The sequence below is a fragment of the Carassius auratus genome, chromosome 6 (assembly GCF_003368295.1).
Source record: "Carassius auratus strain Wakin chromosome 6, ASM336829v1, whole genome shotgun sequence".
Taxonomy (NCBI): domain Eukaryota; kingdom Metazoa; phylum Chordata; class Actinopteri; order Cypriniformes; family Cyprinidae; genus Carassius; species Carassius auratus.
This window is the reverse complement of record NC_039248.1, coordinates 5,458,564-5,485,330: the sequence shown is the minus strand read 5'-3', so window position 1 is coordinate 5,485,330 and position 26,767 is coordinate 5,458,564. Positions and strand designations below refer to the sequence as shown.

General features: G+C 35.8%; 1 protein-coding gene across 3 annotated transcripts in view; it reads left to right on the top strand.

Moving 5' to 3' along the window:
• Positions 1-1,173: 1,173 nt before the first annotated feature.
• tmeff2b (transmembrane protein with EGF-like and two follistatin-like domains 2b) overlaps positions 1,174-26,767 on the top strand; it is a 60,811-nt gene continuing 35,217 nt past the window's right edge. The window contains exons 1-3 of one of the 3 annotated variants that reach the window (XM_026257762.1): positions 1,174-1,851; positions 13,537-13,646; positions 21,043-21,193. In XM_026257762.1, the coding sequence (XP_026113547.1) occupies positions 1,650-1,851; positions 13,537-13,646; positions 21,043-21,193 (463 nt within the window). In that variant the 5' untranslated portion in view covers positions 1,174-1,649. The remainder of the gene's footprint in view (positions 1,852-13,536; positions 13,647-21,042; positions 21,194-26,767) is intronic. The other 2 variants (XM_026257757.1, XM_026257766.1) reach the window with 2 other exon arrangements.

The window sequence follows — 26,767 nt, the reverse complement described above, 5'->3', positions numbered from 1 at the left end:
AAACAATTATGGTTAAACGCCTGAAATAGTAATTATAACACACACACACACACACACACACACACAGACAAATATTTTGTGTCCCTGTGCTCTAAACAATGCATTATTGGTTGGGTTTCTAACAATAATACCTTGCATGCAATATAAGTGACATACAGGATGATGCATGTTTTCCCAGTATGCATTGCAACTGCTGGTTTTCTAATTAGTGGTGCTTGCTAAGGCAGTTATCACTATTATTATTGCTTACCCCTGCGGGATAACCCAGAACACCCTAGAAACAGCATAAATTAGTTAAAAACCTCTTAGCACACCGCAACTGTGTAGCAACACACTGGCAAGTACCCAGAACATTCTAGCATCTCCGAAAAAAAAATTTTGGGCAAGCATGCACAAAATATTGTTTTATTTTGACACTATTTTAAATGTGTTTATATTTTATGGACTATTTTATCTTTGCATTAATAAAAAAATTTATATATGTTGTTTTCTCATTTTACACCTGCTCCACTACAGGTTAAACGAGTTTTGCAGACATGTAAGACTCCCAAGACTCTTATATTAAACATATGGCTCAAATGTCATTTGTATTGCCTTGAACACGTTAAATATCACTACTAATGTGCATTTAACATAAATATGAACAGTTCTGTGGTAGATTTCCGTCACATGAACAAATCAAACAGTTTTTCAGAACGCTTCAACTGATCAGGCCAAAAATTGATCAAATTATTTTATATTTTTTAAAAGATTAAAGTTTACACGAATAGTCCATTCAACCCATTGCGTGTTCCATAGTGTTTCTCTTTTGATTTGATTCAGATTCGCGATTCACAAAACGAGTTCTTCAGACCGCTTTACGAGCCCGCGTGGCAGGTAAATGTAAAAGAGTCGACTCAAATGATTCATTCAAACGATTCATTCGCGAAACGGACATCCGCGAGCAGATTGCATTTGTGATTCAGTCTCAAAAGTAACGAATACGTCTGGATTAAGTATTAAGCATTAAGTAGAGTAAAAGTCAACAGAAACATTTGTCCTCAAGTAAAGTTGAACTGTATTATTTTGTCAGAGCTAATGACTTGAATAGCCAAAGCAAACAATGTAGGCTATTTCCTTTACCGCCGGAGGTAAAGGAAGTCTCTTGCACTCTTGATGATGCTGTATTACACGGTTTGGTACCCGCTACACCCTCTACAGCCAATCCGCGCCGCCGAAGCGTGTGCCCACCTCTCACCTTCATCATCACCATCATCGTCCTCATCCTCACAGTCAGAGCCAGACACCAACCGAACAAGACACTGTCAGACAGACTTCATATAGGAAGAGAGAGACAGAGAGAGAGTGAGAGAGAGAGAGAGAGAGAGAGAGAGCTTCAGCATTTTTTCCCCTTCAGAAAGGAGTGATCAACTAGTGGATCCGGACAGCTTTTCCAGGTCCATGCTTGGATGTTATATCTTTTTATCTCAGCTTTGAGTTTCATCACTGCAACCGGACACTTCCACTTGTCAAGACAGTCCAACCGCGTCGGTATCAGAGCACATAGATACATGGGGATCATCGCAGCATTGCCCGGAAGATGTGTATCACTGCTCCGCGGCTGAGATCTGTGTCGCCTGCGCTCGCCGTGGGATCAGAGACCTCGGTTCATGTCCAAGTGTCATTCCCGGTGGACTGAGATGGCTTTCTGCGCTGTGCTGCGACAGACACGGAGACCGCGGCAGGAGAATCGGACACATGTCGTTTTAATTACAACATATTGCTTTTTATGTATATTACCAGTGAAGGAACTTTGCGCGTTCCCATCGTCGCTGAGCGACTGTCAAACACCCACCGGGTGGAACTGCTCCGGTAAGAGACCTGAACACGCTGCTCACTCCAACGCCCGTGCGCTCTTGCGCGCTTACTATTATAGCAAGTTTGTCTGTTTTGAATCGGGCTGCTAATCATTCAATGAACTGAGTCTTTTATTCAGAGTAACTTAACTCACACTTATTAGACTTGAGCTACCTGGGGTTAATGTCTCGGTCAAGATAGGTAGCTACTCACTGAATTCTTCAGAGCAGGTACCGAATCAACACTGAACTCACTCTGAACTGTAAGTGATTAATAATAATAATAATAATAATCATAATAATAATAATAATTAGCACAAAAAGTGTGTACTTACAGTACATATTTATTAGTATTATTACAGACTGCAGCAGCCTAATAGATAGGCCTACATAGAGGGTTTCTCGAATTTATTTATTTATTTATTTTTTTTGATAATTGTATTTAAATTAAAAGACATTAGAACACATATTCAGCTAAAAGATCTATCTTTTTTATCATTATTATTATTTAAATTACAACATTGGAAGCACATCTTATCAGTTTACTGTGTACTGTCAGGAAAAACAAATATTATCTTTGAGGCTTATCACAAGGTCAGTACGTTTTTGTTCCAGTTTTAACCCTACATGATGAACACTGTATTAATAGTCCTCATTGAGAGTGCATATTAAAACCTTAAACTGCTAATATGAATTCTTTAACAATAGAAGAGGCACGTCTGTAAAATCTGCAGTGAGTGTGTATAGTTTATGATTGCTTCAGTAATAAAATTACCCTATACCTTTCAATGGTTTGGGCCTGGTAAGATTTTTTTTATGATAAATATTAATACCTTAATCTACTATTATGATTTTTTTTAAGAGTTAAAGAGTGCTGTCCTAGTGACTAGCTACAGGTGCAATTTTTAGTGTGGATTGTTCGTTCTAAGAGGTAGCTCAGATTTTCAGTGCTCATGCATGTTTTGAGTTAATGATTTGCAAGGATTTTCAACCCCTAGGTCTTACCAGTAGGCATTTGTGCATGTGAAATCTGTGAGGGCAATCATCTGGCCCCAAACAAGTACATCTGGTGCTGCTTTACACTATATCAGTGGAGTAAATGTGGCACTGAAAGGGAGCGCTTGTCAGAGATACTTTGGGAACAAAGGGCCCCGCTGTGCAATTATGTTTCTCTTTAAATAGCTGTAGGGGGGCAACGGTCTACAAGAAATCTATCTGTTGCACAGACCTACAGTGGCCTATGTGAGATGATTCGGTGTTGGATCTCCTTCATAAAACAGTTTACTTTCTATCTAAACAGGTCAGGAAGAAATATAATCAAATAAAAAGAAATTAGAGAACAGCAGACCTGTAAATTTGATGTTGACATGTTCTTCTCTCCCACACTCTCATTCTGTGTATGTCAGTCCCGGCTCCGTCGTATCAATTCCTTCCCATCGCGTAACCCCACCACAGTGCTGTCACACGTGTTGAAAGCAGAGCTTGATAAAATAAGCTGTCAGATAGACAAGGTGCCAGTTGGCTGGCTTGACTATATTCCAATACAGATCTATCAGATCTTTCTGTTGTAAGCTTCTTTTCTCTTTGGCAGACTTACACAGTCATGCATGCTAGTTTAGGCTTGTCACACAATGCTGGTGAACTATTGAGAGCTTCGAAGGGCGAATAAAGCAATTGTTTGAATGTTTAAAAAGCTTACTTTACTCTCGCACCGTGGTATGCTGCTAATCATTTCTCTTAAACCATATTTTTTCGTATTTTTCAGTAAAAGGCCTAAAGACTTTTATGTCAAACAAGGAACATTTGGTCGAGAAAGATGTTTAGATAGCTATAGCATAAATCTATCCAAATCTAGTGAGGTTTATATTTAAAGCAAGACATTATAAATGTTGCCAGAGTGGGAATAAACAAGTCAATTTCGGAAATGTGGGACTGTGACTCAAATGAGGTTTGCAGTTTATTCTCAAAAATGCTGTATAAGATAGTCGTAAGTTTTTTCATAAACTTGCAGAGTTTACCGGGGTCCAACCAAATTCTAAAACATTCTAAAATTAATATTTAGGAAACTTGGAAAATTGGAAACCCAATTGAAACGCAAATATTATATATAGTTATTCACATCGCTGGGGAACTGTTGAGATATGTATACAACTTTTTGGAAAATTATTTTTAAAATAATTAATTTATTATCATTTTAAACAGTGATCTCACTTAAAATAACCCACATTATCTTACAAAATTTTTCCTCTCATGTATATGATTGAATATGATTACATATTTGTACTATAAAACAACACATAAATATAAAAAAATATAATTTTTTTGCAGGTCTATGTAACTTCAATGCAGGGGTACAGCACCTGATTTTTTTTTTCCTTTCATCTGCAAATTTCTCTCTCCTTCAGACTGTGAAAGACCATAGGGATTAGTTTAATCCTGCACCTCAGCGCTTTATTTCTCATTCCTTAGACACTCTGTATACTAGAGCCTATTTTGATTGTTGGGTGTGTGTGTGTGAGAGAGAGAGAGAGAGAGAGGGAGAAATAGAAAGACTGTGAGAGGGGAAAGTCTTCTGGGAGAGCTTGTCTGAGCTCCTGGGCTAATGAGGAAGTTGTGGTGCCCTATTTTGGGTTTCTTGGGGTTTTCCGTTCGGCTCTTTGTTTTATCCCACCTTTAATGCCATTATTGAGATTTAATCCAGTAGAGCACAGGAAGGATGCCACTACTCAGTCAAGAAAAACGAGGAGGAAAGAGACTTCTCTCCTCTGTTTATCTCAGTTCTGCCATCATTAGTTGGCTCAGAGGAGGCATGACTAATGTATGCCACCAGGAAGATGTTGCCCGGCTAATTGAATGGCTAACGCAAGAGTGTTTGTGATAAAATAATAATGCCGCTTGGCTCATTCAGGGAGAAAGAGCGAGTTGGTATTGAATGGTCGAGTGTGAGTTGTGTACCTGGAGGTGAGCAGGAGAAATAAAGGACAGTAATTGGAGACGTCCCTCCAGAGTGCACACTCATAAAGCTGAGTGGTTAGGAAGAGCACCATGTTTAAATATGCATGATGGCAGATGTTTCTGTTTTTCATTCTGAACATTGTTATTTCCTCTGTTCTACAATTCCTACACACTGAAAACAGACAGCGGTAACATGCCCACACACCTCAACAACATGCAGATGTAGAAACTCAGACATTAACAGGGAATCGAAATCTAAACATGTAAATAATCCGTTTTTGGTATCGTTATGATGTCAAATAAATTTGAGATCTTGCACCATTTCTAAGTAACTAATCAAAATTATAATGCTAACCATGAACTATCTTCTGTAAAAGTAGATATTTTCAGATAAGTTTGTGGGATGACTTTCCTTTTAACCTTAATCTATTTGGGCCCAAAGCCACAATTTTATGTTCTTCCGATAATTACTAAATTGTTTGACGCATATGTGCCAAACAGTTATGTGGTGTATCCTAGGGGTGCAAAAGATTGAGAACACAGCTCACAAATTTGGATGGGGTTGGAGTGGCCAGCTGCACTGAAAACAAACATCAAATTCAGTGTTTGAACAATGATCCATTGCGCACAACAAGCAATGAACAAACACAGATGCATTGGTGCGTTTCGAAACTCAGATGATCTTTGAATGGAAAGATAATAAATTACAAACAGATCTGAAACAATCAAGTGACTGTTATTGTGGTATGTTTGATGCATATACAATAACCTACCACAGTTCAAAATGAATATGCACACCCATTCACAAACTTGGGCCGGATCTACAGAGGAGAAGATTCACAGCTTCACTGAGAGTATTTTTGTGTTTTTTGTGTAAAGCTTGTTGATGCATCTCAGTGAGATTTGATGTTTGGCATAGCTTTAAAATGCAGTAAACTGTCAAATCACTTACCTTGTATAGCATTATTCTCAATGGCTCACACTTTGCATAGTAAAAAGGCTGTTTGGCGAAGCCTCTGGCAAAACAGTTAGAAAGAAAATGAATAAGCCTTGAACAGATTTTGTAGTAAAAGATAGATTTCTTTTAAGGTTCGTTGCAGTCATGTCTCAATTATCGAAATGCTGATATTTATGAAAATCAGCTAGACTTTGTGAGGTAACAGTAACACACTGAGGTTGCTTTCACACTAGCACTTTTGGTGCGCACCCGGGTTCGATTAATGTTCGAGTTCGTTTGGATGATGTGAATGCTGTCTTCCATACTCGGATGCTCACCCGCAAACCGTATCTGAGTCCGCTTAAAAACGGTGGTCTGGGGTACGCTTCATGTGAACTCTACGCTTCATGCAATCTCAAATTGCGGAAGTGAACCGCTTTTAATGACAAATTAGTTGATGAAAATGTGTGTTTGTGTGTGTGTTTCACTCACTTTCATGATGAGCGTGTCTGACACGCTGCAAGCAGAGAGCTGTAACGTTACATCTCATTTATGTTCGCCTTCAACTTTCCTTAATGCATTTTCAGTACATTCGTAAGACAGACGCAAGTGCCGTAATGTAGCAAAGCTTTATAAACAAAACGAACAGTTCAGAAATGTAATACATAAAAGTGCAGAGAGTTATGTTATGCATTTGCCGCCTTCTCCTGCGCTGTCGTTATCAAGTAACGGGGTAAACAGCTGCTGCTTTGATGACGCAAGCGAACCGTGGTTCGGACTCAAATATTATAATATGAACACAGTCCAGGAGGGGGGAGCAACCGAACTCGGGTTCGGACCAGGCAAGTGAACCAAGTGTGAAAGCACCCTGAAAATATGATGTTTAAGTACATTGCACACAGAGCTTAATCAAAATGGCATTTTAGAAATATTAATTATTACACTGGTCTGACAAAGATTGTACTTTTAAAGAACTAGTAAATTCACATACTGACATATAGGCCCAAAATTTGCAGACTTCTGCACTGATTTGGAATGAAAATCATCAGGCTAGGGATGTGTAGAAGTTTGAAAACGACAGATATGCCAGTTTTGCAGAGCTTTCTGTGATGTTATGTGGGCACAAATTAAATTTGGAACTGATAATATCAGGAAGGTCAGGTTTGGATATGGACAAGATTTGTTTCTTAATAAAAACAGAGGTTTTTCTAAAGCATAAGTGAGCGTAACCAGATGAATAAAAGGGGAAATACCTTCCAGTTGAAAAACTCATCACGTCTTTAAGGTCAGCCTCTCAGGCAATGTTTTCTCTTCATTTTCAATGTGGCAAAAAGATCGCTCCGCTTTGGAATGTGTGGAATTCACGTGGGCTTCTTCATTTGGTAAATTAGCACATGTAATATAATCTTCTGCACTCTGAGAAAGAAGTTTTGCCCTTGAAACATTTCAGATATTAATTTATGTGTGTATTTTTGTCAGTGCATGCTCTCTGCCATCCAAACTCACAATGTGACGTGTTTCTCCGGATAAAATCTTGAGCGAATGTGATTTGTCTGGCTACATGAGACAGACAGGAAACACTGTTCATTCGATCAGTACTTATGGCCAGCTGTCATATGCAGCCATATGGTGGTGAAACCAAGCTCAACTCCCAGGGGCTTTGGGTCGATACTCCACAGGTATGCCAGAAGGTGCGAAGTTCAGTCCTTATTAACACAGTACTCCAAGGGTACCTCCAAAAAAGACATAGCTGCGTCCTTCATTTAACATGGGTTCTGTTCCTGCTTGTCTGTTTTGGAAAATGAAAACCAAAGAGCTCAATGGTAGATTAATGAGGAGAGTATAAATACTACACTAATGGTCGGGCTATTCTTACTGGACCATCTGTTACGAGAGACAGGGTAGTGCTCACTTACATGCATTTGTTACCAACATGGCTAGAATCAACAATCATCCGTGACTGACCCACAGCTCAAAAATCACTTCTGAAATAACGAGATGTTACTGTACGTGAAAATCTGTTTAATACAGTAACTATTTGTACTTATTTGCGGACATTATTCTTTGATTATCATTGGGTATTGGCTCACATAAAAGCCTGCGGATTCAGCTAAATAGAAAAATGGTTAGTGTAACATTAGCAACACATTATTAGCTGTTTGTAAGTGTAATCAAGCCAGTGCGTAATGATGTCAATTATGTGTTAGATGTTGTAAAGATGTTCTGAAACCTCTTGCAAGCGACAATGTATGATTTTGCACCTCCTCTTCTTTAGAATCAGTTTCTAGTTCAAACATCTATGGCTGAATTAATGTAATATTGCCACTGTGTGGCATTTACTGCTTCAGTTAAAGGTGGGGTAAGTGATTTCTGGGAGACAATGTTGATATTTCATAACACGTCCCTACCCCAAAAGGTTCTCACCTCTATTATCTTACTTTTCGGACACACTTCTGTAGCTGATGCTTGAAACAGACAGTGGAGGAGGTTTAGACGCTCCAGGCTTATAGATTGTGGAAATGAACGTGTATTTATTATAGCTGAAGCAAACGACAATATGATTGTAGATGAACAAACAATCGAACATGACACACAAGTATATTCAAGCAAAAAAAAAGATCATATTTTAGTTATGTGAAACGAAGCAAAACCAATGTTACTCACTTGTCGAGAAGAAACAAAGCAACCTTGAGCATTCTTTTGTTTCGCAGACATTTTTGTCTTTTGTTTTTATCCGCCATCTTTATCTTTCTGTCATCGCTCGGCTCGTCTTCTCCCCCATCATATGTAGACACGCCCCTTACTGCTGACTGGCTATAAGTTTGTCTTGGTACTCAGCCCGACTCAGTTTTCTAAAGCGTTTTAAAAAAAAATACATACCCCACATTTAATTGAGTAAAAGTTGAGTTGAATCAAGAATTATTAAAAGAGAAGTCTGTTCTTTCACTGGATAAATGAATTAATGGTTATAATAAAATAGTTCAGACAACTCCCTAAAGAAGTTTTGTTAGATTTCTAATCAGGCACTGAACAGAGTAACCAATAAAGGTTGTTTCAGCCAAAGGAATTGCTTTGAGGTCCTTTGGAACCTGATTCATTGGGCAGATTGAATTATTCATGACCCCAGTCCTTGATTAGCTTGCAAATATGAGAAATAATAAAAACATTTTATAAAGAATTTTCTATTTTTCAGCTGTAGTTACCCAGCAGTTTCCTTCTAAAGTTCTCTTAAAAGAAAAGATGCATGGGATTTCACATCTATTCGCATATAGAAAATAAATATTTTTGAATGCCTTCGTTACCCCACATCTATAAAATATTGCACATTATACAGAGCAATAAAATATTTCTGTTCATACTGCAGCAGCCTGGTAGCAGTAACTCACATTATTGTGAGCTTTAGGTAATACTATTGCAGATGCTCAGTAGCTTTTGCACCCTGCGGGTTAATGATACTCAAACCATTTGCATATTCATTTAGCAGATGTTTTAGTTCAAAGAAACTTTGCCCCGAGTTCATTAACACAACATATGCAAGCACAGATTTCTTGTGATATGTTGGTTGTCAGCAAATGTTCAGATATCTCTGGTGTCATCATTGGTATACATTCAGGTTTGTTGTCACTATTTCCTATGCCACTTCCTGTGTGATGTTCAATGTTGGTTAACCCATCCAAACAATGTTGCAAGCTTAGCTGCCAACACTATTTGTTTCTTTGAAAAAAAAGGAGCTAAGCAAAGAAGAAAGCTTCACAGAATGTTGCTAGTTAAGCTGCACTGTTGAACTGGAGCACCACAGTAAAAGTGGGCTTGAAGGTTGAATTAAGACAAAAAGACAACCAGGCTACAGTGTAAAATGAAAGTTAGTTAATCAAAATGACTCACAAATGAGTCACACACAAACTGTAAAAGGTCTCACTTACACACTGAAATAGTCGGAGTGGTTACCAAATTAACATCTGACTCACTCGCTGAACCTCAAGCCATTACTTTCAGTCATATTCGATTCGAAATAAGAGATGCAACGTACACTAATGGACAAAGATGTTCTTCTGCTTGCGAACATTGACCTACAAACTGTATATTGACAGCTAAAGCTTGTTTCTTTTTCTATTCTTTTTCTGTTTGCAAACTCTCTCTATATAACCTTACAAAACATAATACAAATCTAAAACATTAATAAAAAGTGAGCTTGTTTTGATCCTGCTAACACTGTGTGATTTGCGTAACAAATAAGTTTCAAATATTTTGTATGTTTTAAGCTATTCTCATATTTACTGAATTCTGCTCTTGAGGAAATCATGCTATGCTCAAAACAACAAGAAAAATACTATTAAAATGAAATGTTTATCTTACTGATTATGCAGGATCATTCAAATTATGTATGCATAACATATAATTTATTCATATGTGGGCACGGGTATACCACACACACACACACACACACACACACAGTACACACAGACAAATGTTTGTTTTTGTGAAAAGTGGGAACAACCCATAGGCATAATGGTTTTTATACTGTACAAACTGTATATTCTATCACCCTTCACCAACCCTACATCTAACCCTGACCCTCACAGGAAACTGTGCATTTTTACTTTCTCAAAAAAATATGTTTGAATTCTGTATGTTTTATAAGCGTTTTGAAATATGGGGACATGGGTTATGTCCTCATAAGTCACTCTCTCCTTGTAATACCTGTGTCATACCCATGTCATTATACAAAGTTGTGTCCTGATATGTCACAAAAACATGCACACACACACACACACACACACACACACACACACACAAATAGACACATATTTCCATGTTTTATGAGGACATAATGGGGTGTTATATTGTGTATTTTCTATCCTCTTTACCCTAAATTTTATACAAAACCTCTTATACAAAACTTTCTGCATTTTTAGAATTAAAAAAAAAAAGATTAAAACTCAAAACTACTATATATGTATCTCAAAATGACTAAGAATCATTAAGTAATCATTAAAGAACCGAAATCATGAAACATTATGTTCTCAATACATTTCTCTATAGTCAATTTGGTGATTGTGCTTAAAAGTACAAAATCTGAGAGCTGAATTGTCATGTGAAGCACTGAATCCTCTGAATGGAATGAATGGAAATGGAAGTGACCCCAGTGCTGGAGTGACACAACTCGGACTCAGAAATTCTCTATTGTGTTTGCGTTTGCAGTGTCATATGGTGTGTGTGTGTGTGTGTGTGTAGTCTTCTTCTTCCACTCAGCCTGCTTGTCTCTGGTTCATTATCATTCCTCACAGACTTACTTATCCTGAGACTTTGGCTGCGTGTCTTGTTTCAGCACCGCTGTATCACTCTGTGCCACCTCCCTCCTCATCTCTCCCTCTCTCTAACACACAGACACGCACACATACCCACTCGTTTGTCTCGGCTAAGTAGTCTGCACCATCGCTGAGGATGATGGGCTGCACAGCCAGACACAACTGATCCGGCAATATTTAAATTTTATGCATGTCTCATCTCAGCGAGAGAAATCATACCGCCCATCTGTGCTCTGCGCACACTCTCTTCCCTCTGTATCTTATTTTCTCTCTTTCCTCTTGTCGTTAATTTGGGGGCAGGTCAGTTTGTCTACATGAATTTCTTGTATTTATCAGCATCTTAATCTTTTGTTCTTCCGGATCTCAAAATCTTTCCAATAATTCTGCACAACCAGCGAGACAATTGTATAAATAGTTCTTCACTGTGTCTTTGGAAAGTTTTGAGCATAGCATGATTTTCTCAGCAAATATGAGAAAAAATAAGACATTTTAACTTTTTTATTTGTGTTGTGTATTAGACTTACAACATGTTATACAAATCACACAATCATACTTTATTACAAGTTCATACTTTATTCATACAACACCACAATTTCAAAGAAAAAAGTCTCTTGTGTTCACCAAGACTGCAGTTGTTGTGTCAGTATGTATTGCAGCTTCGTTGCATTTAAAGACTATTTAAATAGTATTACAGTGTATCTTATGTGTAGAAGTTTCAACTTCTGAGTGCTTTTCAACCCACTTTTATAGTGTTCAAGTAAAAGTAATTTGTTAAAAATTACTGAAGCTTTATGGGCCCCTTGTGGATTGCTGTCAAAATGAAAGAAAATAATGAAGACAGCCATTAGTAATTATAGTATTATAGTTTACTATAAGCCATTATAGTAAAGAACAGTATACCACTTAATGTAAAATGTTTACATATTTTCATCAGAGCATAACCTAAAATAGGCGACGTGCTTAATAGAAATTTTTATTTATTTTAATGCAATCAATTATTTCTTGTCACTCACATTTAAATGAAGCTTTACTATATGTAAAAACTTGTATTCCTTTAGAGTATTCTCATGTAACTTTTTAATTCATATAAAATATATTACGTGAAATATCCGTTTAAAAAAATGAAGTTTAAGGATTTTAAATAAACTTAAGTGCACTTTTTTCATAAGGGTCAGTGTGATTCCATGTTGTAACGTTATAGCTCGCCCCATCCTGTTCTTTGACTTGCAGATGGTGGAGCTTATAAAATATTCATCCTGGATCATCCTGTATGTCTCTGTGTTTACTGGGAGAAGCCTTTGAGTTCAGTTTTGGCTTAAGGCATTGTGCGTAATAGACAGATATGGAGGTGTATTTGTGAGAGGTTTCACACAATTAAGGGTTTTGGAACGTGTCTCATTCCTTATCATGCTAATAGTATACCCGTCTGGGTCTTACTTTTATTCATAAGTGTGAGAGACGATTCAGCAATATTGTAAACAGGTTATTTGGTGTATGTCTGTAAGTCTACATTAACTCTCCATTTATGTTGACAGACAAGAAAAAAACCTCAGTCCATTAAGAGACATCCTGCCCACATTCTATACAGAGGGCTGTAAGCTTCATACGCTGGGCTGTTATGACCTCAAACCAGGGACACGGTCTATTTTATCAAAGCAGCTTTTATAACAGAGTATCTGTTGTTTGCAACTGCAGTCATGATATGATTTAGCTTGAATATCCTCTATCCAGCTTGGAACCAAAAGTCCTTTTGTCCCGGGGAAGTAATTCTGTGAGGTTGTTTCACACCAATGATGTGTTTATTCAGTTTTAATGAACTACAGTGCTTCATCTGACCGCTGGTGCACTTGGGGAAAAGACTGGAGATGTTGAACTGATATGAACCAATTATAAAACATTCAGTTCCAGTTTTGAGACATTACACGCAAACTTGGCCGCTAAACAAGATCCTGTGATCCGATTTCACTGGTATGGTCAATTTATAACCAAGCCTAAATTTGTCTGTAAAATTAGTTTTTAAAAAGAACAAATCAAACATGTGAAATGCTAATTAATAAAATTAATGATAACTGTTTTTCAGTATAAAATTACACATTATACATGAACATATAATACACAAACACACACACATATAGTATATATCTAGATTTATAGATATCACATTTATATTTTATATTTATGAAAATATTTTAATTATCTTTGTAATGTATATATATTGTATTTATTATATATATATATATATATATATATATATATATATATATATATATATATATATATATATATATATATATATATATATATATGTATATGTGTGATTTATTCCTTTGATGGCCAATTTTCAAAAGAAGCAATTATATGAGAAAGAAGCAATTATAACAGTCATTTTATCATTATTTCAATATTAATTAAACAGAACTACTTTTAGTATGTACGTAGCATGTGTTGTGCGATATCTGTTTGTAATCTATAACCTTTATTTGTGTTTGTTTCTTGACAGGGTTTGAGGAGCAGGACACTGATCTTTTTCTGTGTGACACCAACACGTGCAAGTTTGATGGCGAGTGTCTGCGAATCGGGGACACGGTGACGTGCATCTGTGATTTTAAGGTAGGAATCAGCGCTCCACACACATTTGCATGCTGTATTAGCACCACATGTTGAATGTGTGACCTTGTTAAAGGCATTACCAAACATGGAGTAAACATACTGTCAGAAATTAAAATACACCTCCACATGCCTTCTCACAGAAAACACACACACATTCTCTCGCTCGGTCAGAGTGCTCGGCTTCGCTCAGACATCATGCATCTGTGTCTTGTTGCAGGCCAAGCTGCATCACTCAGGTAAATAGCATTATCTGTCTGCTCACGCAGCATGCGGGGGGGGATTTCCTTTGATGCATCTGCTCGATCGCCCAGCCTCGCTCGGCACAAAGATGCCTTGTGCACTTAAGAAGGGTCACGCTGCTTTCATTTCTGCCCTTAATACAATTGAGCGGCACTAACGCTAGTCTGGGGCCATGTGAGTGCCTCTAGCTGTGGTGGGGAGGGTTATTGGTTAAGTATCATGCGCAGCGAGAGACGGTACCGGGGCGTGTGTGGGGATGCCCTACTCCTGCGGTTGGGCGCTGCTGTGCTGCCCTCCCTCCAGACTCCCGAACAGAGAGTGGATTGGGAGAAGTGTGTGTAAGAGAGAGATGAATGGATGTGATTCGCACAAGTTCACTTACTGACACGCTATTGATTCAACCCTCATACTCAGAGAAAGAGAAAGAGAGTGAGAGTGAAGGACCGAAATGGAAGGCGGTCAGTCTCTTTCTGGACTGCTAGGAACACCAAATGGAACTACAATTGTTTCAGTGACTTGACTGGGCAAAGCATAAAAAACACTTGCACATTTATCTAGTATATGTTTGGGAGTGAGATATTGGAGGGTGATAGGGAGAGTTTAAAACAAATTACTGAACTATTAATCAATGTGACATGGCACCTTATGAAAAGAACACTCACATGGCGTGAGATGCTTAAAAATCAATCTGACACGTGTAGGTTTAGGTCATAGTAGCATTACAAGTAACCATACAGCATTTATACGAAATAAAAAAAAATATTTAAAGTAATCTTTGGTTCATTTAATGCATCCCTGGTGAATAAAAGTTTTGATTTCTTAAAAAAAAAAATTAAAGTCACAGACTTTTGACCAGTAGTGTTCATGTGAATTTGAAATACCTACCTATGTCCTGTGTATAGTGGATGTCAGTGTGTTTCCATCTGCATAAAAGTCAAGCAGAATGCTTTTTCTCTCTTTAATTTATCCTTGCACTCCAGCCATCTGTCTTGCAGGGTGTGATCAAATGGCTATGTGCAAGTGCCAGAGCACTATATAATATCTGGTCTGGCATGGCTTTGAGTCTGTCATGTTCCAATTTAGAAATGAAACACTCTGGAAAACATACACTGACACACTTTAAATTACACATCTGTGCATGTAACTGTCATGGAATAATGGATCTGAGACAGGAACCAGTACAAGAATAGAATTCATGCACAAAAGCTCAAATCAGTAATGGCAGAAATGGAAATTAACTGGTTCAACTGAAAATTATGATGTCCAAATTCCTGTTAAATGCATTGTTGATGAAGAACAAGTGTTTTTACATATTTTCTGAAAGGGGATATTTTGGAATAAAAATGTACTAGAAAACTCATTTAACATTACCTTCATCATCATGGTTCTCGGTTCTTAATTTCTGATCATGGAGAGCCACCTTTCCTGCAAAGTTAGTTCCAACTCAAAATAAAATAATCAAGTCTTTGGGTTTGTTAAAAAAGCCAGGTGTGTTGGAGCACAATCAGTACTTAACATTATGGAAAAGTGGCTCTCCAGGACCAGAAATTAGGAACCCCGATTTAGATGAACACATTAATTAGCATGTGATCAGCCACATTAACACATCAACAATGCCTATTGGGTAAAAAAAAGTGTCCTCTCCAAATATGGAGAGCTTAACACAATAGAAAGTAACATTTGAAGATCTTAGAAGAACTTACAATAAGAATTTAATACGGAAATGTAAGGAGGTTGTTAACACCCTAACATTTCTAAATATTAGGTTAACTAACAATAAGAATTAAATATTAAAATGTAAGTAGGTTGCTGAAGGATGCTGGGGCAAATTTGTATTTACTATAATATTCAGCAAAGCACAGTTACGCTTTTCAAATGCAACCGACATAAAACATTCAAGGGCACATACATTAGAATTTTTTTAATTTTTTTTATTATAAATATAAAAAGAATATGGAAAAACATAAGGGCTGTTGTTAGTCATTTCACCAGTGTAAAAGGCATTGCATTAAAGTCTTTAATAGGATAAATAAATAGATTTAAAAAAAATCAACAATTCAAAAATAAAGAGGAAAATAGGAATAAATATTTGAAACTTTTACACGGAAAGCATAAAATAAAATAATACTATAAATAGTATAACAGTATAAATAGCATTTTAAAACAATTTAAAGAGTATAAATAATATAAAGGAAAATATGTAATGTAAATATATAAAATGGTCTTACAATTATAAGAATGTATTAAATGATAATTTTGAATGATCATTTTACTATTCAGAGAAATGCAATTTATATAACAAAGAAATATTTTTAGATCAGCGAAAGAAAAGGAGTATTTATTGTGTGTGTGTGTGTGTGTGTGTATAAGTGTGAGCATCAGTGATGCTGAGACACGCTGACCCTTCCATCACCTGCTTGTATTTATGGTCACTTGGGGCCTGACTGCCACAGGACAAATTACACCAACACACATTTTCACACATGAATGGCTGGAAAGTTTTAGTGTTTGATATTCTCTTCCCCTCTCCTCTCTCTGTACTTCAAGCATACTCTTACACACACACACACACAAAACAACAGACGGAGGCCATCACCTTGGCAGTGTCCTAATGAAGCGATATGAAGGACTGAGTGCTTTAGCTCAATAATGCTAGCGATAGCTTCCATTAGGAGCCACTAACACAGTAACATAACCTCCACACACACACACACAGCAACATGCTAACCGACTTCTGCCCAGCCCCTTTTCCCTCCACTCTCACTTTCTCTCCTTTTTCATCCCCCCTTTTTAGCGGTGTCTGGGAGTTCTGATTAATTCATGCATTACCTTATTATTTTTCCCCCAACACATCTCACTATATAGTCTCAAATGTGATTTGACAGGTATATGTGTGTATTTCCTACTTAATGGGGACCAAATGTCCCCACATAGATAGCAATACCAGTAAATTCTGACCTTATGGGGACATTTTTGGTACCCAGTGAGAAAAACAGCTTATAAATCATGCAGAATGATGGTTTTTGGAGAAAGTTTTGTGTGAGTGGTAGGTTTAGGAGATAGAAAATACAGTTTGTACAGAATAAAAACCATTGCATACATGAAATGTCCCCATAAATCATGTGTGTGTGTGTGTGTGTGTGTGTGTGTTTGACAGCATCGTTCAGTTTGTGTGCAGCAATTTCTCTGGAGGTATATGGAGATCTTCTTGTACGCATCTCTAATGTATGAGACTTACAGTATATCAGAATCGGTTTTCATACGTTAACATTTTCATGGTACAGGAAATGTTTTGTGCTTTTTTTATTTAGGAGATACAGTGTCCCCTTTAGGTAATCAAAGAAACTGCACTTTATTTAATGTTATTTAAGTTGACACAGATGAGTGAACATCCTGTATGCCAGTTGTTTAGTCATATATTAGTATGTATATATATATATATATATATATATATATATATATATATATATATATATATATATATATATATATATATATATATTTACACCTTAAACCATATGATACGAAATCAGGTGCATACATTCAAATGCATTGATTGAAACAAAGATTTTTAACACAACAACAAAATAACATCACGTGTTTTTGCTTTATGATTTTTATTTAATTTATGCTGTATATTAAATCCTTATTTAGTCTGTCATAACTGTGCAGTACTATTGTGTTTTGTACATGCAACTTTATTTACAAATTTCAATTACAGACACGCCATATAGAATTCTAGAATGTCTAGAATTGATGTGCAGTTGTGCAAGTGGGAATATATCATCTATTTAATGTTGCTCATTCAGTCATAATGTATTACTGTTGAGTCTTTTGTGTTTAAGTGTTACATCATGTCAAGCTGTTTTGACACTGATACCAAGCTTTATCATTTATTAGTTATAAATAATCTTATAATCTGATTTGCATTCATAAAATTGAATCTAATGAGTTGGATCTCACTTGACTTATAAAAAAATCAAATGAGATAAAGTCCCTTTCATTTTTAAATCATTCAAGACACTACATAATAGCCTATACCTACATACACATACTGTGTAGCATATTTAGAGGTTGAATTACAAGAAAAAAATTTAATCTAAAATCTGAATTATGTAAACTATTACAATTCACTTTTTATTATCATACGCACACACACACACACACACGCACACACACACACACACACACACATTATCTCTCTCTCTCTCTCTCTCTCTCTCTCTCTCACACTCACTCACACACTCACTCACTCTCTCTCTCTCTCTCTCTCTCTCTCACACACACACACACATGATTTTACATTCAATTTAACAATTACTCTCCAAAATTCAAAATCTTTATTATTTCATATTTAATAAATAAATACAAATCAACTAAAATGTTTATAGTGTAACTAGATTTTCTCTCATTTAACTTAGCTAATTCTTTTAACATTATTAATGTATTAACTAATATGACTAATAAGAAGCTTACAATTGTTCACTGTTTGTTCATGTTGGTTCAGAGTACATTAGATAAGTATAAATATGATGTATTCTAAATGTTAATTTCTGGTTCACGTTACCTAATATGAACAAATGAACACTTATTGTAAAGTGCTACTACTTTGTGCCTTTAGTAATTACTAGAGTTCTGGATCTTTATACAGTAATTTATAGGATACATACAGCTGTGAGACTGGATATTTAAAGATGCCTGGTGTTGGCTGCGCTCTGGGTGCGAGGACACAGTGAGGGATGCAGTTCTGCAGAGCAGGAAAAACGATATGAGAGATAGATGAGAGCAGTTACAGTAAATGGAAGAACAGGAAGAAAGAATTTCTCTTAATGACATGTTTTAATATCCTCGTCAAAAAGTGGCTGCTGGTTGAAGATGTATGAGGAAACAGCAGTTATATCATCTTTCCTTCCTCTCTATTCATCCTTCACTGGCTATAGAATCCAGTTTCTTATTTCAGCCTTTCAATTCTTTACAGCTTTTTACTCAGTATTTTATTAATTTCGCCATTCTGTCAACTGCTCATCACATGTTGGAGCTCTCTTTTACTCTCTCTTTTCTTCCACTAATATAGATAATAAAGGTTTGAGTCTCAGCTTCAAAGCAATGATGTGTTTTCTTTTAGAAAATCCATATATTCGCCTCACTGACTTGCCTGTGTGTGTTTGTGCATGTGTTCATGCTAAGTGCAGTGATTAAACCAATTTTGTTACATACCCACACACACATCCACACACACACCTGTTGATATCGTAGTATCTGCCTCCACCTGCAAATCTTTCCTCTTTCTCATTTATTTTCTTAATTTGCTCTGTTTTAATTTTCTTTGCCTCACTCTGTATTAAATTACACAACTGAGATTAAGGTATACAGTATGGATCTTTGCATTGCAAATCATGTAATTCACCAGCAATAATTCAAGTATATTTTTATAAATAAAATGTATATTGTGGGGGTCAAAAAGTCAGAGGCCAAACACACCCTCAAACACAAACCGCCCTGAATGTGTTTGACTGTCTTTACTAGATTTACAAAAGATTTGCCCATTATGACATCACCACATTATGAAAAAAATAAACTTGAAATAATATGAAATCATCTTGGAGTAAGCCGTTTTTAGTAAGCACTTAATTTACTAAAGGATTTGACTACAAGATTTAAGTTCCTAAATGAAAGTGATTATTTATAATAATTAGTAGTGGTAAATAAAAGCTACACAAAATATGCTTTTTACTGTATTATAGTAGTTTTTGATGAATCAGTTGATGAATCAGTACCAATAAGCAAATAAATAAAAAATTATAAATATGATGGAACTTTGTCAACTCAGGCTCATTGGAAAAATGATTTCTGCAAAATGATATTACGGTACACTGATTCTGGCATATTTGACAAACCTCCTAAAGTGAATTGTGCAATGAGTGCCACAAAAACTGTGTTCAGTTTTATCCAAAACACATAAACATGAATCTAACTGAATGTATCAAGACAGTTTTGAATGTTGCTTAAAGGTTAATGCTCTGTTGCATTTAGAAATAACGTACAGCCCTACATTAGCCAAACTGAGAGTATTAACAATAGCAAACGTGAGATAAAAACACATTTGCTGAAGGATCCATGCCGTATTAGTTTACTTCTACAAATCTTTGAACTCTTTTGTCGCTACTCATATTTCACAGGACTCGTACTCGCAAGTGCACTGCTGTACCAGGTGGACTACAGAGCAAGTTTACTTTCTCAAAAATACCATATGGAGAAGGGTTATATTATGAGAACCTCAAAATGTATTAGTTTACAAATAATGCTCTATGGTAAAGTTGTTTTGAGGTTATAACATAGTATAAATTAATCAATAATCTGCCCTGTAATCATAATTTGTGTGGAAAGGAATAAAAGTTTATTTTTACTGCTAATAGTGACTAGTCAAACTGGAATTTAAATGGAATTTCCATTGCCTTAAAAAAAAAGTCCAACCTGCATCACTGCAAAATACATATCAGTGGGTGTTTCAGACATATTCACCGTGTTCGGATTCATTAAATCACCTTCTCCGATATTTATGGCTGGCTGCCTGGGATTTATAAATCACAATTGAGATTTCAAACTTTCAAAGAGTCACCCTCCCTCCTGTGTCTCGGTTTTGTCCTTCTCACTTTCGCTCTCTTTTTCCCTCAGGCCGTTAGTCAGCAGTTATGTGTTTGGTGTGCGTGTGTGTGTTTCCACTGATTTTACAGTGTGTTTGCTGTGTGTCAGTTGTGTGTGCGTGTGTGTATTCAGATAGATGGATGACCTTTTGTTTAATGGCTGATGTAAATAACCTCTATCTGCTTCTGTGTGGTTGATATACGAGTGAAACCAGTTCACCTTCTGCGTTCTTGCCTCTGGGTGACCTGTTTCCTCCAGACACCACACCACAGCTGGCCATAATGACACCAGTGGTCTTCTGTGTGTGTGTGTGTATGCTGAAGGGTCATGGTTGGGTGTAATAGCAGCCATTCTTTCACTCTTCACTACTTGCATGCAGGTACACCCAAACAGGTGTCTTGTGTTTCAAAATGCAGATGTAATTAAAGTTTGTCCTCATCTGATCCGACCATTAAACATTTACTACAGAAACATGCATCTGTGACACCTGTGCCTCTTTCTCCTTTTACAGTGCAGCAGTGACTATGCTCCAGTGTGCGGATCTAATGGCGAGAGCTATGAGAACCATTGTCTCCTGCGCAAAGATGCCTGTAAATTGCAGATAGAGGTGCTGGTGGCGTCAGAGGGAGCCTGTCCTGTCGGTACGTCCCTGTGTCGTAGAGGTGACTGTCCTTCCTGTGTGTGTGTGTGTGTGTGTGCCACTGAACATCTCAATGGCACCTGTTAAACTAAGGTTCTAAAAATCATTAGCACTTTACAATAAGGTTCTGTTTGTTAATGCATCATAAACTAACAATTAACAATCATTTAGTAGCATTTATTAATCAAAGTTCAATCTCAAATCTCTGCTTAATACTGGGTAAGTATTGCACAAAACAGAATAGTTTGTCTCGTATTTCAGTATAGATTATATCTATACAATATTTAAACAACCGTATTTTTATCAAATTGCTTTATAACATAGTTTTTTTTTTCTCGTTGAAAAGCATGAATCTAACTTTTTAAACTATATGTGGAAAATATAGAATAAATTGTAAGAAAAATTAACTTAATTTGAGATATACTCTCTGAAATCCTGTTTATGGTAGTGTTGATTTTCAAATAAACTGATCTTGTTTTAAAGAGGTTTAGATAGCTTCACTGATCAACAAAAATTATTGTTATGTTTTTTATTTTCTAATAATTTGCTAATACTACAATCAGTGCTGGGGAAACGCATTACAGATAACACAAATTGCGTAATCAGATTACATTTTTACAGAGACCGTAACACATGACATGCAAAAAGTAATGCAAAAGTAATATAATGCATTAATTTAAATAAATATTAACCAAATAATGCAATTAGTTACTTTTTATAGAGTAACTTCATATTGTAATGCTTTACTCTTAAAAGTAACTTTTCCCAACACATCTAGGATAAGGTATAATTTGTTAACAATTGTTGAAGAACATTAAGGTTTAAGATCATTCATAAAAATATTAAAATTTTGGTTATTTTTCTAATGAAATTTTTATAACACTACAATAAGGTACAATTTGTTAATTATTAAACCATTGAAAACTAAATTTTAACAAAATTCATTAATATATGAATAAGTTAAATCAAAAAATATATTTTTGTACTACATCATTTGAAATGTTAAATTGTATGTGTATGTCAAAGAAAGGTTAAAATCAGAATCACTCCATGTTCACACATAGACATTAGAACTTTGCCAATGAGCTGCAAAAAAATTCAAAGATAAATTAAACTGCAAACTCCCATTAGCAGGGAGCAGTGATATGTCCACATGCTCTCGACGCTCAGAGGTGCAACATTCCACAGTGAAACATCCAGCCGGGTTCAGTCTAAATGTGCTGACTTGTGGCCACACCGCGGAGGAAATAAGAGTGATTATGAGCTAAAGTAACAGTCATTCACTAATGCCTAATGACTCTGAGAGTGACGAATGCACCTGGTGTCGGGTGAAATACAAAATGACACAGTTGGTTCAGAATGTTAATGGAGATAATGACACTTATGAAACTGGGATATATAATAATCTTACAAAATAAAAATAAAAATCAGTGACTTAAAACGTAGTGTTTAGAGATTGCTATGTCAATTACTGTGTATTTCATTTAAGTATCAACTTTGTCTCATAGATTAATGCTTAAATAATTATATTGTACATTCAAAATGTTTAATGTACAGAAGAGAGTAAATATGAATGTGAATTGTTTAGATAAACTGGTCTTCAAAGACAAATGTTTGAGATCATATTGAGCTCCTTGGGTTTTGATTGTGCCATTTCGTCACATCTGAGCACAGTTTGTGACAGTCGAGATCACAGAAAATTATATTTCTGTGATATACAGCAGAAACACATTGTGAAAGCTCAAGACTCTCCTGCTTTTGCAGTTACAATGTGTGTGCTGTGAAACAGTCTTAAGAATTTAAAGGCCACCTATTATGCCCCTTTTTGAAATGTGTTATATTGGTCTTGGGTGTTCCCCAGAATGTGTCTGTGAACTTTCAGTCCAAAATACAAAAAAACTATTACTACTAAAAAAGATCTGTTTTGGAGTGCGTCACTTTAAATGCAAATGAGCTGCATGTACCCGCCCTGTCTCCAGAAGCATTTAATATCTACAGCAATAGAACACAACTAAGAGCAAGGGAACCGGTGTTTAACCGTACATATGGGAAGCCAAATGCACTGAAAGTGGGAAGAAACAGAGCAATGTTACAGAGCTTGCGCCGTGCTGATCTGCCGTCTGTGCATTGACTCTTCTATAGTTACATCGTGTACTAAGATAGGCAGAAAATGAAAAGCTGCAATTTTGTAGGCCAATATGGATAGGAACTATACTCTTATGAGCAGACTATAGAAAAATTTAACTTTTCATTTTCCGTCAGTCTTAGTACACGATGTAACTACAGAAGAGTCGAGTTTTTAAATATGAAAAATATTCAAAATCTTTGGTCATTTTTGAGCGAGATGCTGACGGTCTAATCAGATTCAATGATCTATGCTAAGCTAAGCTAAAAGTGCTATCGCCAGACACAGAGATCGACTGAATGGATTCGAAAAAAGGTAAAACTCAACTGTTTAACTCTAGGGAATTTGGAAAATGAGCCTATTTTATTTTATTTATTTTTATAGTGGGGTGTTCCTTTAATGAAAAACATGAACTATAGTTTTTAAAAATGTTTTACTTTGGCAAAGACATTTTATGCTGGTTACAGTTTGTTTTGCTTATGGAGACAGTTTAGATGCAAGTTTGATTGACGTTCTGTCAGTGTGATGGAAGCCAATTCCAGCCTATCTCACCTGCTGGTACAATATTATAGAGAAAGAGAAACAGAGCACAGCACTGACAGCAGTCACCGCTGAAGATACTGATACTCTAATGTTCGCTGAAATTGAATCTTTAAATAACATTTAATACCAGAAACGATTCTTGTTTGTTTTCCCTCCATCCATTGTTTTTCTATCTCATTTCAGTCTCTTTCTTTTGCCTTTTCTTCATAATCTGATCAGTTATCTGAAGTGTAGAGACAACGCTTTAGGAAGACTATTCAGAAAAGCTCAGGGGAATTTCGATCAGAATTGTGTACAGCTATAATAGCAAATGACTTTGTTCCACCTCTTTCTGTTTTTCTCACACAAATGGACAAAGACACACTTCTACACATTAGAGGTGACTTCCTGTGAGGACACACACACGCACACACACACACAAAGTATTTTGGTCCAGTTTCTATGTCCTCTTTTTGTCCTCTGTCTCTAGATTAGCCCACTTTTGACATATTTTATTAAATGAGGAAGTTGTAGGTTGTATAGAAAATATATATACTTTTTAATATCAAAATAAATTAGCTTAGTGTGTGTTTGTGTGTGTGTCCACAAAGATAAGAATCATTTAAATGGTAGTTTAAACCATGTAAGTAGATTTTTGGTCAGTAAAATAAATTATTACATTTATTCAGCAAGAATACATTAAACCGATGGCAGAAAATACATTTATACAATAAAAAAAGGTTTAAAATAAATGCATTGTTTTAAAACTTTCTATTCATAATAAATACAAATAATAATCCTGAAAACAGAATCACACTTTCCAATTTTTTTTTACATTTATATTAAGCAGTACATTAAGTTTTCAACACTGCTAATAATAAGAAATGCTTCTATAAATAAATGTAAATATATTTTTGCCAATATTACTGTTTTTACTGTATTTTGGACCAAATAAATTCAGCCTTTGTGAGCTTGAGACTCATTTGAAATACAATCAGGCACGTGCACAGGTAGGCCTCAACCTGTGCAGAGCACATGCCCTTTTTCCCCTTACACTCCGAAGTGCCCTTTTTTTGGTGGTGTTTTTTTTTTTTTTTTAATCAATGCTATTGGTCACCCTTTACGCCTGTCTGTCTGTTTTACCAAATTAAAGTTCTTAAAACGAGCTTGTGTAAATCTTATTCGATCCTCAAGCTGTCAGTAAGCTGATAACTCCGCCCCCTCTATATTCATTAACTGAAGTTCCACAGCAGCCGCACAGTAGACACCACCTGAGCTGAACAAAGTTTTGCGAAGGGTAAATAAATATCTTGTTGTTTGAATAAGTACTACTAAACACTAAATCTATAAAGGCTCATATTTTATTTATTTGATGTCTGACTGACGTCGCCTGAGAGAGAGGGCTAGCATTTGCCATCTAGTCATAGCCAATACATAGCCAACACAGCCTGTGCATACAGTTGCATTTCATCTTTTATAAAATGCTAATTTGGCCAAATGCATTTTACCACAGGAAAAACTGAGTGCTCCGACTATATAGCTAAAAAAAACTAGTTTGTAAACTAGATGAAAATGTAATGTGATCCCGGCAGCGGCAGGCGCCGTCGCCGTTTTAATGACGGACAGAAAAAAAAATCACATTTGCACACATTCGCTGGTCAAAAACGATATATTAATAAGTAATACAACAACATATAATTTGTTTTTACCATCGGAAAATCATAACAGGTGCTCCCCCCGCTGTTTCGGACTGGAACTTACACAGCGACGAGTGATCCTCGTCACCTAGATAACATATATTTCTAAGAAATTCTTCTTTGATTTATGATTGCTGATACACTTAATTTATTAACATTTAGGCTAATCATGTTATGGTATACTCTCTGTATACTCTCTGTATAAAATGTTGTAAAACATGGTTTTACTACAGTAATGTAGTAGTAACTAAAAAAAAATTACAGAAGATCACTGAAATCTTAATATTTTATCATGCAGAATGTAATTCATGATTCATTCCAAGGCTTCATTTATTTGATCCAAAAAACAGCAAAATCAGTAATATTGTGTAATATTTTTACAATTTTAAATAACTGTTTTCTATTTGAATATTTTAAAATGTAATTTATTTTTGTGATCAAAACTGAATTTTCAGCATCATTACTCCAGTTCAGTACTATTCAGTGTCACGTGATCCTTCAGAAATGCTTTTCACTGCAACTGTACTTTTCACACTATTTTTATTTATTTTTTCATTGCTGGCTTATTTTAGGGAAAGTGTAGTGAATAAGAGACCTTCAAGAGACCAACATCCCTGGTCCACCACAGTAGAAGATTTTTGCCAGATACATGGCTCACAGAAGGTTGCTGTTGAATTAGGTTTAAAGAAGCCCTTAAAACCCTGTTTATCTATATTATCTAATTATCTAATATTATTATTGTGGTTGTTATTAATCGTGAACAAATCTAAAGCTTTTGAGACTTATTATTTTGTGTTATTGAATTTGTCATGAAGATGTGACCATTTCTTCCTTTTATGCAGGCTTACTAAATAATCTTGATATAAAAAGGGGGGGGGGTGCCCTTTTTCAGTTTCAGCACATGCCCCTCAAAAGGTCTGTGCACGGCCCTGAATACAATATATATATATATATATATATATATATATATATATATATATATATATATATATATATATTTCTAACCCCATACTTTTAAACATTGCTGTATTTCCCATAAATTGAAGAATTATTATTATTTATTTTTTTTTGTAATATCCTGGGTGATGTGGTTAAATGGCTCAAAACTACAATTATATAACAATTGAGATTATAAGGTAATATAATTTACTTTCCTGCCATGCTGTAGAGTCTTGAGACACACTGTATTGTGTCTCGCAATTTCAAAGAACATTAAATATTCATAATGCAGGAAAATAACGCAGAATGTTGG